We start from the raw sequence: 19,816 nt of genomic DNA on the forward strand, positions 1-19,816 counted from the left end.
TATTTGAAATACGGAAGTAAGCTTTTGAATGCGTACGCGCAGGGCGGAAGTAACGACGAAAGCGTCTGCAGCAACCTTCTTTTTTTGTTACGACGTGAAAGAAAAGTAAGACACATTTACATTACACTGCTTAAGCACTATTTAGAATACCAAATGCAACATGAACTATTGGAAAAAGAAACAAAAGTGATTTCGACCAATGACATGTTTTTTTTTATTCCTGAATCATTTGAGAAGTATTGAACTTAAAAGTAAAATCAACTTTTAAAACGCAAAATATCTCATGTGTAACAGGAGAACTAAACTGGTCCTCCGTTCCATCTATAGCTTTGCACCAAAGGAATGGGTAGTAGCCATTGTCACATTGGCATTAATTGGACAGGTCAAACAAATTCAACGATTTGCATATAAAAATTGTAGTGTCTAGTGATTTCTGTATTCTGTAGGTGTCCCTGTTGACACTGGATTGTCTCCCTTGTAATTATTGAAATCTCGCGTGTATATATTTCACTCTGGTAAACAACTCACTTGTACTTTAAAATATATACTTTTAGGTGGCAACTTAGTCCAAATAATTATGACGTCTTGAAAGGCTATTATATTTTTTTTTCTTTGACGCCTTAAGTAAGTAAATTTTATTTGGACTAGTGGCAACTGTGCTTTACATAATTTGACAAAAATTAAAAATATATACATTTATTAATTAAGGGGAAAAAACATTTTTTTTTAAATAAATAAATTAATATTTCGTTAATCAAACCGGAATCGACTCGCAAATAAAGTCACCCAACAAACGCATTAGTGTTTCATTAGAGATGGATACATTGTTTTTTTTTCCATTGACAATAAAAGTTCCAAATCAATATTCAGAGCTCCAGATAAGCTGCGTAATTTGCGTGATCACGCAATACAAATAATAAAAAAACCAATGCAATTGCCCAGGGAAAGTTATGATGATAACAAGACTCAGTTGGTGTTTTTAGGAAGTGTCCATGGAACAAACGGGCGTGTGTGCGTATCTTAACAAGAACATTGCTAATAAACACGGGGTTTCATCAAAAAGGTAATCAGTTAGAAAAAGTGAAAGGCCAACCCATAATGATTAAGCATCAGAAACCAAAAGTTCTAATAAGGCCTTACAGGGATCTCTATGGCCTGTTTAACGATGGCGCCCCGTCATCGTTCAAATGTCTTGCGCCATCGTACAATTCTCTACCGCCATCGTTCAAAACTGTGATCGTTTTTATAGCCTGATGCCATTTTTTTAGCAATTATAATTGAAATGCATGTAATTGCATAACCCTTAGGCTTTTTTTATAGTATAATCCAATACAGTTCAAACGCCTGAGGGATATCCGGATTAAGATCGCTAATCACTTGCACCTGAGCTTGTTCAGGTAGATCAACAAACCAGACAGGAGAATATTATTTGAAGATAGACGATTCATTTGTCGAATTATTTAACTAAGTTTCCGCAAAATGCTTATGATTATTCAGATTAAATAAATTAATTAATAATCCAGTTACAAAGTTTAACAAGTCGACCACATGCTTTTATTTTGACTTATGCAATCAGCATCCCCCTTTTTAAGAAGTACAAAATAAGACATAAAACAGTAATTATTATTTCATCGCAAATAACTCGTGTACTGATGTATTGTAACGATATTATAGAATTACTTTAAAAGTTAAAAAGTAAAAACTTTTAATATTTCCTGTAAAGAAATATCGTATCGTAATTCCGAATTCATTTGGTAGTTTACAATCAAATTGATACATCCGCGTTTCCGGTTTCTATTCAGACTGGAAAGATGCATGTTGCATAGCATCGATTTGCTAGATAAAGTCATTAAAAACCTTTTCATTTGACAACGTTTACTTTACAAATCTTTTTAACCTTTTACATAACCCGTACGACTTGTTTTGTCGTTGCTGCAAACAAGCCATACTGGTAATGGGTCCATGACTTCTGAATTTGACAGTGTTTGTGAAAAATAAGCTCCACATGATTTTAAACCCCCATAACAATTACCAAAAATAGCAAAAAAACTACATGGTGACCTTCGTGATAGCTATTGGTCATTATCGAGTAAGGGAAAGGGAGGGGGCATAAGGGCTTGGCCTTTGAAGGCCGGTTATAAACGGTTATGATTAAAAATATATATATACTTCTTTATAGAATTTATAATGAAAATTCAAATATATATAATTTAAATAAGCAATGAATTAGCATGTTCACCTATCCTTATGTGGAGGTATGAAATACTTTCGATCGCGCTACACTGTATGGCGTAGATACAGTTTATGATGGTGAAAGTTCCTCCATCGTTCAATTTTCATCCATGGAGATCCCTGCCTTAATTTAAAAGACAACTAAACCCAGATTTATGTAAATTGAATAAAACAAAAACATTCAAGTATAATTAGAGTTTATATACTATTTTGTTTTTCATTTTACGGTTAATTAATGAATACACACACAGGCACTGGTCTCAGAACTTATTATATAAAGGTAGAAGAAGAGTGCCTGTGAATACACATATGGACCATAATTTGCTATTGGGCTCGTTTCCTATAACTATAGAAAAGTGATAAAATTGTGAATTACTGTAAGAAAAGTTGTAACTACATCTAAAGATGCCACTATTTTTATCAACATACAAGTGTATGCTACTCTTCCCTAGAAAAAAAATTGGAATTAACAAATTTCAAAGATTATACAACCGTATTTTTGTGTTGTTTCTCGCGTTTCTTTTTGCTTCCTAAGTGCATAACGCTGACTGATTTATAGATAATCGTCACCCGCAAATTCGTAACTTTTGGTTTCAAATAACAAAGAACATCGACCAATAAGAATAGTGAGAAGAAAATACCAAGAACTATTAGTATTTCTGTAGCAGGTGTCGTTATTTTGGTTTCCCATTTCGTAACACAAATTTTAAATGGTGTAATCTGCTTTGTTATAAAAGAATGCTTTGCAACAATATGCAAATATGAACTCTCGCGAGATGTTTACATTCTTGTTTTGTTCTTCGTAATAATTAAGTTAGAAAATGACGTTATCTTTATGCTTTACATTTCACACGTAACAGAAGTCAAGTTATTTATTAAAATTGTTTTTGTCATTGAGTTCTAATCATTTCCGGTCATTCGTGAAACATGTGACTAACATGTGATCTAATCATTTCCGGTCATACGTGAAACATGTGACTAACATGTGATCACACCCTTGCAGCCCGATATACAATAAACTAGGTCTAAACATTGTTTTTGTTTCCAACGGGATGTTAGCAAACATAATCTGTAGACTTGTTTCGTCTTGTTTAAAAAAGGAAAATACAATTTCCAAAGAGAATGCGCCTGCATGTGTGGAAACCATGTAGATGGTGTACAGGTCACAAATATCACATGGTGCCTATTTTAAAGATTCTAATTCCAAGTTAAAAGTTTTTTTTCTTTCCTGGATTTAAAGAATTTTACATTGCCAATGATTTGGAATAAATTGTATATAACTGGAATTTCAAAACCAAATATAAATACTTTTTTTGGCTAAAACATCAAGATACAACGATTATGGTATCCTGTATCAATGAAGAAAATATGGAAATTCCTAAATAAATTGTACTAATTGTTTTCAAAACAAGCACATATTTAGGAGTTTTATGATACTGTTACATTTAAGATGGATTTTAAGAAAAAGTATACTGTTCAGCTTATTTGAAGCAGATTTTGCAATAAAATACAACTAAAAAAGTGCTTTCCCTTTCTTATGGTTTCCTGTCATGTTTAAAAAAAACTTTAATTTAACATTGAAAATAGATTTTAAATATTAACATGAAGCAAGTATCACTAGTAATGGTGTTCATTTATGTCTTTTGAAATATATTGTGCAAAATAAAGAAAATAAAGATTGGTTTCCTGTTAAGTTTCCTGTCACATAAACGGTGAATCAAAATGTATTAATTTTTTCTCGAAAAACTCAATTGTTCCAATAATACTATTCTAACACCAACACAACCCTTAGAATAAAAGTTAAAGTTTTAGAACTTATAAAAAAGGATACAAAAAGAAACCAAAGGCCGAATATCAAATTATGGTCCATATCCGTTTTTTCTTAGAAAATACAAAACTGGCAGAAGGTTTGAAACGAGACACAAATTAAACCTACAATTGCTCCTCAGTGCATAAACCAAATAAAACAGCTACCAAAAAACCCTCACCCTAAACCAAATAAAACAGCTAAATAAATATGACAAAGAAAGAAACATATTTAAGATGGGGAACAATCTGGGGTTGATATTGCCTAAATGTTCAATATTGTGTTAATGAAAAAACCCAATACATTAAGGAGCTTGGTGGTGAAAAAACCAATTTGATATAAACTTGTCAAAGGAAAAGTAAACTTTTACCAGGCATGACTTGAAAGGAAGTACTTTATTGATTTTAGCCCACTAAAGTAGGTTAAAATGTGGAAACCATGTTGATGGTGTACAGGTCACAAATATCACATGGTGCCTATTTTAAAGATTTTAATTCCAAGTTAAAAGTTTTTTTCTTTACTGGATTTAAAGAATTTTACATTGTCAATGATTTGGAATAAATTTTATTAAACTGGAATTTCAAACCAAATATAAATATATTTTTTTGGCCAAAACATCAAGATACAACGATTATGGTATCCTGTATCAATGAAGAAAATATGGAAAGTTCTGAATAAATTGTACTAATTGTTTTCAAAACAAGCACATATTGAGGAGTTTTATAATACTGTTACATTTAAGATGGATATTAAGAAAAAGTATACTGTTCAGATTATTTTAAGCAGATTTTGCAATAAAATAAAACTAAAAAAATGCTTTCGGTTTCTTATAGTTTCCTGTCACGTTTAAAAAAAACTTTAATATAACATTGAAAATAGATTTTAAATATTAACATGAAGCAAGTAACACTAGTAATGGTGTTTATTTATGCCTTTTGAATTATATTGTGCAAAATAAAGAAAATAAAGATTGGTTTCCTGTTTGGTTTCCTGTCACATAAACGGTGAATTAAAATGTATTATTTTTTTTTCTCGAAAAACTCAATTGTTCCATTCATACTATTCTAACACCAACACAACCTACAGAATAAAAGTTAAAATTTTAGAACTTATGAAAAAGAATACAAAAAAAAACCAAAGGCCGAATACCAAATTATGGTCCATATACAATGTATATTAGAATATTAATTTTCTTAAGAAAAGCATTCTGTAGGTGAATAATTGTTAACACTGGATTGTTCCCCTTGTAAATATTTCACTCTAGCTGGTAAACAAGTCACTTGAACTTTAAATATACTTCTAGGTGGCATTGTGACTGAACTTAACAAACTTAGAATAAAAAAACATATACATACATCATGAAATATAACAATTAACATGCAAGAAAGAAAAAAAAGAAAAAAATATTAATAATGTTTCTTAGCATTTTGCTTAGTGAATAAAAGAGCACAGTTCACAGATAAAGTCACCCAAAAATAGCATTAGTACTGTGTTTCGTTAGAGATGAAGAAGTTGTTGATTTTTTCTTTTGACAATAAAAGTTCTAAATCAATAATGTCAGAGCTTACCAGATAAGAATTCACAAATTGGTTTTTTTACCCACCATTTTTTTAATATAATTGGGTGATAAAGTTTTTTGATTGCATTATCAATTCTAAATTCACCCCTCATGTTAATATCAAATTGGGTTTTTCACTACCAAGCTCCTGAATGTATTGGTTTTTTTCATCAACACAATATTGAATATTTAGGAAATATCAACCCCAGATTTTTTTCCATCTTAAATATGTTTCTTTCTTTGTTTAGCTGGTTTTTTTTGGGTTATGGGTTAGGGTTATTTGCTAATTTGTTTTAATTGGTTTATTCACTGAGGAGCAATTGTAGTTTTAATTTGTGTCTCGTAACTCGTTTCAAACCTTCTGCAAGTTTTGTATTTTCTCACGAAAACAGAGAGGTGTATTCACAGGCACTCATCTTATACCTTTATATATAATAAACTCTTGAGAACAAGGGATGTGTGTGTATTCATTAATTGACCTTAAAATAAAAAAAAATAGTACTCTTATTATACTTGAATGATTTTGTTTTATTCAATTTACATAAATCTTGGTTTAGTTGCCTTTTATTAGATATTTTGGTTTCTGATGCTTTATCATTTCATAATTGATTTGGCCTTTCACTTTTTCCAACTGATTTCGTTTTTGACAAAACCCTGTGTTTATTAGCAATTTTCTCGTAAAGCTACGCACACACGCCCATGCTTTCGATGGACGCTTCATAAAAACACTGACTGAGTCTTTTTATCATCATAACTTTCCCTCAGCTTTTCAAAAGAAGCAGAAAACATGCTTCTTTTCAATATTTTTACTGCACATTCACTTTGAATTCAATGTATGTTATAATAAATCCCGAACAATGTGAAAAAAAATATAGGGATGCAAGTTACGAGAGAGTTTGTGGTCCCGAGATTCAAAATATGCAAATATTTGAATATTTCCACCTTCTTTAAAGGAGATCGATGTTTAACATTTATAATTAGTAGCCAATCACGATTACATGTTACATGATACACGCTAATTGGATAAACGCCGAGAAGATCAAATGTTTTAAAAAACACGTGCACATATTGAGCAACGGAAAACTCCAATAGGGACCCATTACAGCTACTTGATGCAGGGATCTATTTTTAGAACAAAAGGGAATTTCCAATTATAGATATTATCAAAATAGATTTACGCTATGACTGTAAACAGATAAGGATAAATAATGCAAACAGCAGCCAATAAAAGGGTTGAGAACTCATGGTTTTTGAGCTCTGAATGTAATGATCCTGTGTTAAGGAATATTTCATGTTTTAAGTTTCTGTCTAGCCTCTTCATGTTTTTCACAAAACAGTAAATTATTATATATAATGTTCCACAGTTTCTAATTGACCACATTCACCTTTGTATCTAAATTGATTTTGTTTTTGGTAATTTCTTCAAAGGAGAAACTATGACCGTCACAGATCTTTAATTTTTAATAACGTTTGCTGTTTTATGATCTGGATAATCAAGTGATGATTTTTGGTTGACATTTTGGTGGAAATTGTAATAAAATCTTCCTGTATCAGAATCATCGATGTTGCCACTTTTTGTCGAGCCTTTCGACTTTAGTCGAAAAAGCGGGACTAAGCAATCCAACATTCCGTCGGCGGTGTCGGTGGCAGCATCCACAAATATTCACTCTGTGGTTAAAGTTTTTGAAATTTTAATAACTTTCTTAAACCATACTGGATTTCTACCAAACTTGGACAGAAGCTTGTTTATGATCATAAGATAGTATCCAGAAGTAAATTTTGTGAAAATAAAATTCCATTTTTTCTGTATTTTACTTATAAATGGACTTAGTTTTTCTGCGGGAAAACATTACATTCACTCTGTGGTTAAAGTTTTTAAAATTTTAATAACTTTCTTAAACTATCCTTGATTTCTACCAAACTTGGACAGAGGCTTGTTTATGATCATAAGATAGTATCCAGAAGTAAATTTGGTAAAAATAGAATTCCATTTATTCCGTATTTTACTTATAAATGGACTTAGATTTTCTGCCAGGAAACAACACATTCACTCCGTAGTTATAATTAGATTTAAAAAAAATTGATAACTTTCTTATACTATTTTCAATTTATACCAAATTTGGACAGAAGCTTGTTTATGATCAAAAGCTATTATCTAGAAGGAAATTTTGTGAAAATTTTGTACCTGTGTATCTGTATTTTACTTATAAATGGACTAAGTTATTCTTCTGCTTAACATTACATCCATATAGTTAAAGTTTTTAAAACATTTATTAGATTCATAAGCTATCCTTGATTTTTTTCCAAACTTGAACAGAAGCTTTTTACAATCAAAAGATAGTATCAAGCGGAATATTTTTATTGATTTTTTCCCTCATTTTTGTTTAGCCTGCAATTTACAGAAAAAGTAGGCGAGAAGCTGGGTTCCGCGGAACCCTTACAAATTTTTATTTACTAAAATCCTTGCTGTTGTTTTAATATATATCCTCAGTCCTAAGTCATGTTAGTGACTGCAATATGGGCTTATTTTTTCAAATTCATTTGCCTTTTTAGCTGCTTCTTTAGCTAGTTTGTCAGCTATTACATTTTCCTCTGAAATCTGCATGACTTTTGGTCTATTCAAAATTATTTTTTATTCCATGGTGTTTTTGGATAGATTTAATAAGAGAGATAATATTTCATGAGAAGTGGATCTGTGATTTACAATTTTCCAGTTATAATAAAATTCCAATAGTTGATTGACTGTCTGAAAATATTTTTACTTCTTTTATTATTGTTTAACTCTGAGCACTAACATAATCTAAAACTGATTTAATTGCTTCAAGCTAGATGCCAAATAAATTTAACCCCTCTTTGATACTGGTTGTTTTAGTTCTGTTTCTGTATTGTTGAATATTACAATTGCACCTGCTCCACAAGGTCCTCAGTTGGATTGGCAAGAACCGTCTGTAAAGGCAAAAACAGTGTTAAGTTTGTTTAAAATTGAATTTGTCACTGTATTTTCTTGTCCGTCTGTTCTGGTTTTTTTTAGGAACCCAGAAAACGCCAATATTCGGGTGGAGATTTTGATGCTTGTAGACCATTAAATTGAAACTCTGAATCAGGCTCAATGTCATTAATACTGATATTAGTTTCATTTTTTATGTTTTTATACGCTCGTCTTTAGAAAGGACGTATTATGGTATACCGTTGTCCGTCCGTCTGTCGTCCACTGCGTCCACACTTCGGACAATAACTCAAAAACACTTTCACCAATTTCCATGAAACTTTAGTGAATTGTTTATATCTATTGACGTAAGCTCCATTTCTTTTTTTTTAATTTCAGATTTTAAGTTTTGGATTTATGGGGCTTTATTCATATATAAAGGGGGGATTTTCAAACACTTCGGACAATAACTCAAAAAGGCTTTCACCAATGTCCATGAAACTTTGGTGAATTGTTTATATCTATTGATGTAAGCTCCCTTTCAATTTTTATAAATTTCAGATTTTACATTTCCGTGTTATGAATTTTTATGCTTAAAAAGGGGGGATTTTCCAATTTTGGGACAATAACCAACACTTTCACAAAATTTTATGCAACTTTGATAAATTGTTTATATCTATTGAACTTAATTGTGCCAATTTTTTGTGCATTTTTATTTATTATTTGGGGGGGGGGGGGGGGTATTTGACAGGGCTCACACTATTTCTAGTTGATCATATAAATTCGTTTAAAGCATAAAAGACAAGTTAAAAGAGCAACAGGCATATCATGCGCTAAAGCGCAGCCCTTTATTTTGCTTGTTGCAACATTAATACAACCTTGATATATTTAAATCGGGATTGTAAACAATGGTATAATAAGTCAAATTCCTAATTTTTCTCAAAATCTACCCAAAAAATTATTATGAAGATTTTCTGTTCAATTTCTTTAAATCTATAATTTTACCTGGCAGATATTTATGACAAGTTGAAGTTAAAGGGGTGTTTGTTGTTGTTTTCTAAATGCTTCAAAAGTAGAAACTAATACATCGTTTAATAAGTCTATACTGACCCTGTTTGAACTTTCAGTTATGTATGCACATGTTGTTGGTAAACAGACTTTTTACAAACTTAGTAAAGAAATACATTGTTTAATCAGGTTGAAGTAAGTAACAAACGCTGAATGACAAACTAGAGACACATCTTTAGTGTCTTCCTGCTATTCCTACAAACAAAGAACAATACATGTTGGTATCAGGTGGTGTTCTGTTGTTTTAGCAATTTAAATTAGATTGAAATTCAGGTAAGATCAGGTAATCTGGAAGAGATAATTACAATGATAAAAAATAAATTAAAAAAATTAGATGCATTACAGAAACTATGGAATTGAAAAAACTCCCAAAAATGAATGTATTTTCTGTTAAAAATATAATAAGATAAATTGAAAAACATAATAATGAACTCCAAATTCAACTTTTTTTTTTTATTATATATATATCTTTCAAGGGACATTACATTGAACTTTATTAATAATTTTGACTATGTTCCAGTGATATTGTTTGCCTTAAATTAGTGGAGAATAAAGGCTTTTTCCCCTGGAGAAGAATCCCAATTTGAAAAAAAAATGGCTTAAAATGATTCCCAAAAAGACAATTTTTTTCCCAAACAGTGTTGTCTCAGTAGAAATTGTGCATCAATTCAAACTGAAAAACACTCATTTAAACATTTTTCATGCCTAAAATGACTATATTTGCAGATTTGAGGGTCTATTTATGTATCATCACTGACAAAATGAGGTCTTATTTTAAAGCAGGGTTTGACTCTTGAAAATGGCTCTGTAAATTGAAGTTTCAGTCAAATTCATGGTTAATTTTAAATTTCCCAATTTGATGAAAATGACGCATATTTCCCAATAAAAAAGGGTAGAGGTAGTTTGAAAAAAAACAACAATATCACTGTGTTCTATTTAAATTGCGTTGATGCTAGAATAAATTCTATAAAAGTGTTATCTATAGCTAGTTTATGTAAACTTTGCAAATGTATGTTAGATACAAATGATCAAAACATGTGAGTGCTAAACCGTTTGCATCGTTTGTGTTATAAAGAAATGCACTGATGAAATCTGTTTATCTGTTGGATTAAAACAATCCTCAAAATTAATTAATTTGTTAACAGAATCAGTCAGTCCACATTTCAATTTTAATAAATTTATCATACAATCACAAATTGCAATGTTTTTTGGAACAATAACAGCTCAAATAATTAAGATTCAGCAAAATCTTTTAAATTCTGCATTAAAAGTCTTTCTAATTAAAAAACAATGTTTTGGTTTTCTCTAATTTCTAGTTTACCAAATAATATTCTCTTAACTTAAGAATTAAAAGGAAATGTCACAGTTAACAAGAAATTTTAGGTGAACTTTCAATTGATCTTTTACTCAAACAGACGGAATTAAGTTTATTGAAATTCATAACAATGAATTCAAATAAAATTTTTCATGCACTTTGACTTTTAAAGATCCATTGAAAATTTTCAACTCTTATTTTTATGTGCAGTCCTTTAAATTTTTGAAATACGTGAAATCAATTTTCTAATTTTACAATAATCATGATAATTTAAAGGAAAATTTCACAATAATAGCAAGTTTCAACATTGTCAGAATATGATAACATCTGTATGTCGTTGATCTTTAAAAGGTTATTTAGATGTTTTTGGCCATTTAACTAATCTATATTTGAGACTTATTAACATAAGGATTAAATAAGTCAATGTTTTTTGTTGAGCTATTTTAAACTGTTTACATAGACCTTTGCCAAACAGATTATTTTTGTAACCTGCTTAAAATCGGGTATTAACATTTGTCAATATTTTGTCTAAACTTTATAGTTTAGGTTAAATTAGGTACATGTAAAGGAATTTTATATTATTTGACATTATTTTGAACTTTTAATTATTGTGCTGATGTTGAGAAATAGTCGGGAGACAAAATCCGATTGTCGTTTGAGTTAAAGGTTGTGCCGATAAGATCATTAAGATACAATCTGACTTTGAAAAGTGTCGACTTGGATCAATATATAAATAGATAAAAGTGAAGACAAATTATATTGGAATTTATTACTAAACAAGCCTAATTTAGGTATTTATAACAATTTTTTGTTTCTCAAATGATCACAAGTCGGGCTATTTGGACTATTATTGAATATATACAATGTAGATAATATGGTGAAGGTTTTAATGGTCTAGCTTTTGTACTGTTCAATCATGGAGGGAAATTCTCAGGGTCCCAGTAGACCTTTGTCACTTATATTTCAGCTGAGATAGATGTACATGTATTATAGATTCCATAACTGCAACAATTGTGTTACAATATAATTTCCACTTGAGACAGTGAAATTTTAATCTTTAAAGCCCATAGCTTGCCGAGCTTTTTGAATGATTAAAATCTTCATGTGGAGAGTGGTGAAATATTTAAATACATGAGTTATAGTGGTCGAATCTGTTTCTCTTAAATGATCCTTTTAAAAAAATTGCTGAAAGTTGTGTTCTATTTAAGAAATGACTGTAATATTTTTTCTGTCTATGAAGAAATAACATAAAAAATTTGGTGTACACTGAATAACTCGCGTAGTGGGTTATTTTACAGTGTGCACCAAATTATTTATGTTATTTCCAATAGACCAAAAAAAAAATACAGTCATTTCTTATAATTTAATTCTAAATTCCATTTTTAACCGTAGAAAACCATAAAAATTGGTTGATGATGTCACGGTCTCATGACTAAAATATGTCAATGAACTCATAACAAAATAACGTCAGCCAATCAGAAGACTCAGTACATCCAAAATTAAATTATACATGTATATACATTTTTTTAAATGAATGTGACGTCATCAGGTATGTTCACCTTTTTAGCTCACCTGGCCCGAAGGGCCAAGTGAGCTTTTCTCATCACTTTGCGTCCGGCGTCCGTCGTCGTCCGTCGTCGTCGTCCGGCGTTAACTTTTACAAAAATCTTCTCCTCTGAAACTACTGGGCCAAATTTAACCAAACTTGGCCACAATCATCATTGGGGTATCTAGTTTAAAAATTGTGTCCGGTGACCCAGCCAACTAACCAAGATGGCCGCCATGGCTATAAATAGAACATAGGGGTAAAATGCAGTTTTTGGCTTATAACTCAAAAACTAAAGCATTTAGGGCAAATCTGACATGGGGTAATATTGTTAATCAGGTGAAGATCTATCTGCCCCGAAATTTTCAGATGAATCTGACATTCTGTTGTTAGGTTGCTGCCCCTGAATCGGTAATTTTAAGGAAATTTTGTTGTTTTTGGTTATTATCTTGAATATTATTTCAGATAGAGATAAACTGTAAAAGGCAATAATGTTCAGCAAAGTAAGATCTACAAATAAGTCAACATGACCAAAATGATCAGTTGACCACTTTAGGAGTTATTGCCCTTTATAGTCAATTTTTAACCATTTTTCGGAAATCTTAGTAATCTTTTAGAAAAATCTTCTCCTCTGAAACTGCTGGGCCAAATTATTTGAAACTTGGCCACAATCATCATTGGGGTATCTAGTTTAAAAATTGTGTCCGGTGACCCCGCCAACTAACCAAATGACCGCCATGGCTATAAATAGAACGTAGGGGTAAAATGCAGTTTTTGGCTTATAACTCAAAAACCAAAGCATTTAGAGCAAATCTGACATTGGGTAAAATTGTTAATCAGGTGAAGATCTATCTGCCCTGAAATTTTCAGATGAATTGGACAACCTGTTTTGGGGTTGCGGCCCCTGAATTGGTAATTTGAAGGAAATTTTGCTGTTTTTGGTTATTATATTGAATATTATTATAGATATAGGTAAACTGTAAACAGCAATAATGTTCAGCAAGGTCAGATTTACAATTAAGTCAACATGACCAAAATGGTAAGTTGACCTCTTTAGGAGTTATTGCCCTTTAAAGTCAATTTTTAACCATTTTTTTGTAAATTTTATATATTTTTTTTATTAAAATCTTCTTCTCTGAAACTGCTGTGCCAAATTGATCCAAACTTGGCCACAATCATCTTTGGGGTTTCTTGTTTAAAAAATGTGTGGCGTGACCTGGCCATCAAACCAAGATGGCCGCCACGGCTAAAAATAGAACATAGGGGTAAAATGCAGTTTTTGGCTTATAACTCAAAAACCAAATAATTTAGAGAAAATCTGACATGAAGTAAAATTGTTAATCAGGTCAAGATCTATCTGCCCTGAAATTTTCAGATGAATTGGACAACCTGTTTTTTGGGTTGCGGCCCCTGAATTGGTAATTTTAAGGAAATTTTGCTGTTTTTGGTTATTATATTGAATATTATTATAGATATAGGTAAACTGTAAACAGCAATAATGTTCAGCAAAGTAAGATCTACAAATAAGTCAACATGAACGAAATGGTCAATTGACCCCTGTAGGAGTTATTGACCTTTGTAGTCAATTTTCAATCTGCTTCCTTTGTTTAATATTCACATAGACCAAGGTGAGCGACACAGGCTCTTTAGAGCCTCTAGTTTCATGACGTATCAATAGGAAATTCATCAAAAATCAAGAAAATTTAACATCATAATTAAATTTTGACCAATCATTTGCTGAGAACAGATATTTCACTAGTGATAAGAAATATGTTTCTCACACTGCTCAGGAATTAGAGAAACTAAATGTTCACAATTTGCTTCACCTTAAACACTGCATGGGCGGGGTAGAAATATCAGCTGAGTTACATGTATCACTTGAATTTTAATTTTCTTCCTTATCCATATTGTATTGGTAATTCTTTTTATATTTTGTAAATAAAAAATTACATAGTTTTTCAATTTTTGAATGAAAATATTCACTATTCAGGGTGGGTTAGAAAAAAAAGATTGTTTTATATAATTTTTAAATAACTTCAGAAAATGAGCCATATAAAAGACAAATTTAAACAACTGTATTCTGTTAGCTAACTAAAATATTTAGTTCTCTCCGTTTTGTAGGGCTAAGCGGGCTTAGTTTGGTTGGAAAATTTTAAATACATGTACATCATTTTGACTATACATTTCTTTTTTTTATATTGATAAGTTGCAAGCCGCATGTACTAGGGGTTTTCAGAATCTTTCCACTAATGTCCAATATTAAAGTTTAAATTTGTACAGTAATATTAAAAGCAAATTTTATTCATAAGCCAATAATGAATGCATTGAAAGTAATTTTAAATGAAATAGAATTTTATTTATTATCTAGTCAGGCAGAAAATAATAGTTGATTGTTATGAGGTGATAAAAAATTCATTTGACAAACATCCTTTTAAGATAGATCCTATTTCTTAATTCAAAGTGCTCAAGCGTGCTCTGAATAGCTCTGAATAGCTCTATAATGAATTATTTGTATCTGTACCTCTCTATACAGATAAAGACATCTCTAATAATAAAATCGAACGTTTATTTAAGTCAAACTATCTATTCATTGTTGTGAAACATAGTTATTATATTTTTTTTGCTGATCGTTTGTTCCACAACAAGTCATAATTTTGCAGTCATTACTCCCGTTGAAAAATGGAATGTCGGAAGTGTCAAAAAACACTTTCATGTTTTGAAGTAGAGCATTAAATTACATTTAAATTTGCAATCAATATTTGACTATTAGTATAATGACACACTGCATCAGGTTACAGAACTTTAAATTTTTACATACAAGTCGGACGTAAACAAGTTGATACAATTCACATATTTAGATATGTAGATAAGTTATTTGTACTTTAAAAATAAATATATTTTTAATAACGTCATTTTTATTTTTCAGATTTTTTATAGCAATTTGGTTGGGACATGCAAAAGTGATAACATTATTGTGTAAATAGGATATTCACAAGGACTTCTCCTTTTTCCATTAACAATAGACTTTACAGGGTGTTTTATAAAGCAGTATTAATAAGATAATGGCTCGTAGAAATTTGGAGAAACATTTACAAGCAGGCAAATGTATAGAAAAAGGTAAGTTTAGCTAAAGTTTTAACTTTCATATATAAATTATAATAATATAAGACATGTAAGGCATAACAATGAATTTTTCTTAAATATAGAATATATATATGTGAATTAAGCCATAAAAAGGTTCATTTTATTTTATATGAAATTTACTCTTTTCACAGAGAATGTTTCTATTTTATATATATCATAGATGTGTTTATAATTTACCTGATTTCAAAGTTTATGTTTAATCATTAACTATTTGGATTATATGCCAGTCTGGTTTTGACCCTGATTTCATAGTTCACTGAATTTTACCACATATCATAGGCAGTTTAAGGGGGGGGGGGGGGGGGGGGCCTTTTTTTGTGAAAAAATTCGGTTGCTTATATAGGGAATAACTGAAGTGTGATTGGAGCGGGCCCCCCTCCTCTGTCAGTCAGTGGGCCTCCACTTATGAAAATTCCTGGATTCGCCACTGTATATTAACTTCTGGTCTGACATCAACTTGAAACTAAAACAAACATTAGTTCACAATGATGTGAAATATTAAAAATATATACCAGTTTAGGATTTGCTCCCAACTTCAAGGTTCTTATGGAAAACTCAAGCTGATAATGGGGAATGGTTTAAATCAAACTGAGGTTAAAGAAACATAAAACTATAGTGCAAACAGGAAATGTCAAAGAGACAACTATACTCAACCAAAAAGCAGAAAACAGCCCAAGGCCACCAATGGATCTTCACTGCAGGGAGAATATCCTGCACCAGGAGGCGGGCTTCAGCTGGTCATTTAACAATAATGTATACTAGTTCAGTGAAATAGACACCACACTAATAACGCCAAACCAATAATTGAAACAAATTTTTAAAAACGCACACAAGACTAACAATTAAGGCTAGAGGAACTGCTTTTTAATTACCCTCCCCTTATACCTCAAGCTACATTATGTATATACTAGCACCCTTTTTATTTTTAATACAGTGACCCAAAAAATTTAGCCATTGGTTATTTGTATAAAACATTTTTTTTAAAGAGTTCAAATGGATCTTTCTAGTACAATCTACATTTGTAGAAATTGAAAACATTTACCAAGTAGAAATTAAAAGCTCTTTGCCAGTATTGACATTGAAATTGATTGTCCCTGCTGGTTTTGTTCATAAAATTGATTCTCAGCATTAATTGCATTATAAACAGTCAAGGAAATGAATTTGATATATATGCAAAAAGCATGTTTTTACAGAACACAGTTTTGTAAATGAAATAGATTTATTGATAATTAATAATTTAACTTGCAGGGTAAAAGAAACTATAAACAACACCATTTCCCAATAAAATTAACAGCTGCAAAATTTATGCCTTTTAATTTAGATATAAACTGATAACAAATCTTTGAATTGGCTGTTTGCATTGATAGATGCATACTTTGGTTGCAGAGTGCAAAAAAATTGTGCAATTGAATTTATAAACTATCAACTTTTCATCAATATAAAGTTGGTCTTATGCAGTCTGGGTCACAATAAGTGCATTGACAAATATACAGCATGCTGTTCAATGTTTACTTTTAGATCATTAAGATTTTAAGAAAGAATTGACTCAGGCAATATTGTTTATTTTGATATAACAGGTGGGTGGTTGTTGAGACAGTTTAGTATTTTCTAAAGATATCAATGGTAACTTATCAACACCTATATATATATATACATGTATGTAAATGTACATTTAGATATAAGAAGATGTTGTGTAAGTGCCAATTCAATGAGACAACTCTCCATCCAAATAACAATAAAAAAAAAAGTAAACCATTATAGGTTAATGTACGCCCTTCAACACGGAGCCTTGGCTCACACCGAACAAAAAGCTATAAAGGGCATATATTTGTACATATGATAATTTTATATCATTTATATATTTCGGATTATAGTTTGACATCCGTTTTCACTGAACTATACAAATTTTTGTTTTGGGGCCAGAGGCAGAGCACACTCCCTAGGATTTTCATTATCCTGTAATCAATCAGGACTCAAGTTCATTTTGTCTCAGAAAAAGAAATAACTTTTCAATGAACGCAATTTACAGAGTTTCAAATAGGAATTTTCTAGAAAGTCTGTGCATGTACAAATGATGTATAACATGTATAAAACTGTATATATATTTTAAAAAAAGAATTAAAAAAAAAAAAGTTTTGACGACGAAAAAGTGGTTCATGCATTACATAATTTCTTTTTATACACACGAAAAGATGTAAATTATTTTTTTGCCAATTAAAGTACTGTAAATTCATATTTAGAGTTTGGTTTTTTTTTTGCTGATAATGCGACTGGTTGATCAGTAGTGCAATAGTAAGAACTGGCATTCTGATATCTGATGTAATATATGTGTGCAGATATTCCTGAAATCACAACAATCAATAGATATCTATCACATATATTGTCAGTGCTTCTAAGTCACTAGCCAGTCAACACTAAGGTTATGAGTTTGAACCAATAAATGCTCATGCGGCTGCACTTGACTCCAGTCTTCATTGACTAGGATAATTGTCAGTTTTCCTATTGAGGGTGTGGTTTTCTGTGGGCACTCACAACTTCCTCCACCATTAAAAACTGTTAGACATGAAGTAGCCCTATAATATACTGTAAACCGACTAATTTCCATGAGCAATTTATTTTTGTGACTTTCGCAAGTAGAAAAATAACGCGAATTTAAATTGAATATGTAAAACTTATTTCACTATATCAAGTTAATTAGAAAACCGTGAAATTAAATTGGTGCAAAATGGACTTGAATGGGCTGAATGCGAAATATTTTTAAGGTATCCGCGAAAATAAGTTGGTTTACAGTATATATAGTGCTACAAAGTTGCATTAAAAAAACAAAAAATCAAAAATCAAATCCATTCTTCATAAATGGCGATAATTTCTGAATCTACAGTAATGCATTCAAAACTGACACAAGACTACATTACCAGCAGGTGTATAACTTAACAGTTTATTTCACATCATAAATTTTATTTTAATGTACTGGAAAATTTAAACAGATTTAAATGATCAGACAGGGATTACATGTACTTGAAACGCTCATACAATTTGTCTGTCGAGATTATAAAATAGAAAAAATATCAACTCATTGTGTCTTCCGACAGATTAAAATTTGTTTTTTGAAATGAAACCTTGAATTTTAATTCTGCTATTGATTTTGTTGCAATGAATTTAAATTTGATAGATTTGATGCATATAAATGATATTGACTTGATATTTGCACAGAATTTTTCTCATTCAATATTTAACACATGTATGTGATATATGTTACCTTCTATAGTGTTTATCATGATTATCGGCAGTTGCATTGCATACTTAATTTATTCGTTCAATGTATGCTTACTTGTTTTTGATAATATGTCTTTTTGATTGAGTTAAGCCATTTCAATTGATATATTTTTAGTGAGTCTTTCTTTCTTGTAATTTTTTAGGTTAGGGTGAAGGTTGGCGCCTGTTTAAACATTTTAACAGCTGTATTTGTTTGCACCTGTCAGAAATGTGTTGATGTGGTTAATAATTATTAATGTTTCTATTTTCTTGTTAATGTTTTTTATATAGATTAGACCAATGGTTTTCCTGTTCGAATTGTTTTACACTAGTCATTTTTGGGCCCTATATACATTGTGTAGCTTGCTGTTTGGTGTGATTTACTGCTCCCTGTTGAAGGCCATACTTTGTACTATAATGGTTACTTTTTACACTGTGACTTGGATGGAGAGTTGTCTCATTGGCACTCATACCACACCTGCTTATTTCCTAGTTTTAACTTTATTATCAGGCCAAGAAAAGAATACAGTATGTTTCCTTCTTTAATGTACATGAAGTTCAGGTCTTACATTCCATATCTCCTTTTAGTTGGGGCCTTGGTGGCCGAATTTTCTAAGTATTCTCACTTCTGTATTAATAGCTATAGCTTGTCAACACTTTAGATTGTGAGTTAATTCCCACATTGATGGTACGTTTGACTCCAAATTTAATTGACTAGGAAAGTTCCAACTGAAGGTTAATTGTTCTCTCTAGAAACTCTGAAATCCTTCACCAATTATGAATAAAAACTGACTGCCATGAAATAGTGCAATAGTGCTGAAGTTTGCTTTTTAACACAAATCAAAGTTTTTGAGGTATATATATCACCCTGTTTTCTGTCTGCCCATGTGCCTTGAAAGAACTGCTCCCCCTAAACAGCTAAACCAATATTGATGACACTTTTCACAATTGCAGAACACTTGCTG

At 30.9% G+C, this 19,816-nt stretch overlaps 1 protein-coding gene across 2 annotated transcripts in view; it reads left to right on the forward strand.

Moving 5' to 3' along the window:
- Positions 1–19,816, forward strand: part of LOC134724475 (uncharacterized) — a 32,539-nt gene continuing 12,723 nt past the window's right edge. Inside the window, exons 1-2 of one of the 2 annotated variants that reach the window (XM_063587507.1) lie at positions 1–105; positions 15,379–15,569. In XM_063587507.1, the coding sequence (XP_063443577.1) occupies positions 15,515–15,569 (55 nt within the window). In that variant the 5' untranslated portion in view covers positions 1–105; positions 15,379–15,514. Of the gene's footprint in view, positions 106–9,744; positions 9,865–15,378; positions 15,570–19,816 lie in introns of those variants that run through there. The other variant, XM_063587508.1, reaches the window with a different exon arrangement.

The sequence above is a fragment of the Mytilus trossulus genome, chromosome 7 (genome assembly GCF_036588685.1).
Source record: "Mytilus trossulus isolate FHL-02 chromosome 7, PNRI_Mtr1.1.1.hap1, whole genome shotgun sequence".
Lineage (NCBI taxonomy): Eukaryota > Metazoa > Mollusca > Bivalvia > Mytilida > Mytilidae > Mytilus > Mytilus trossulus.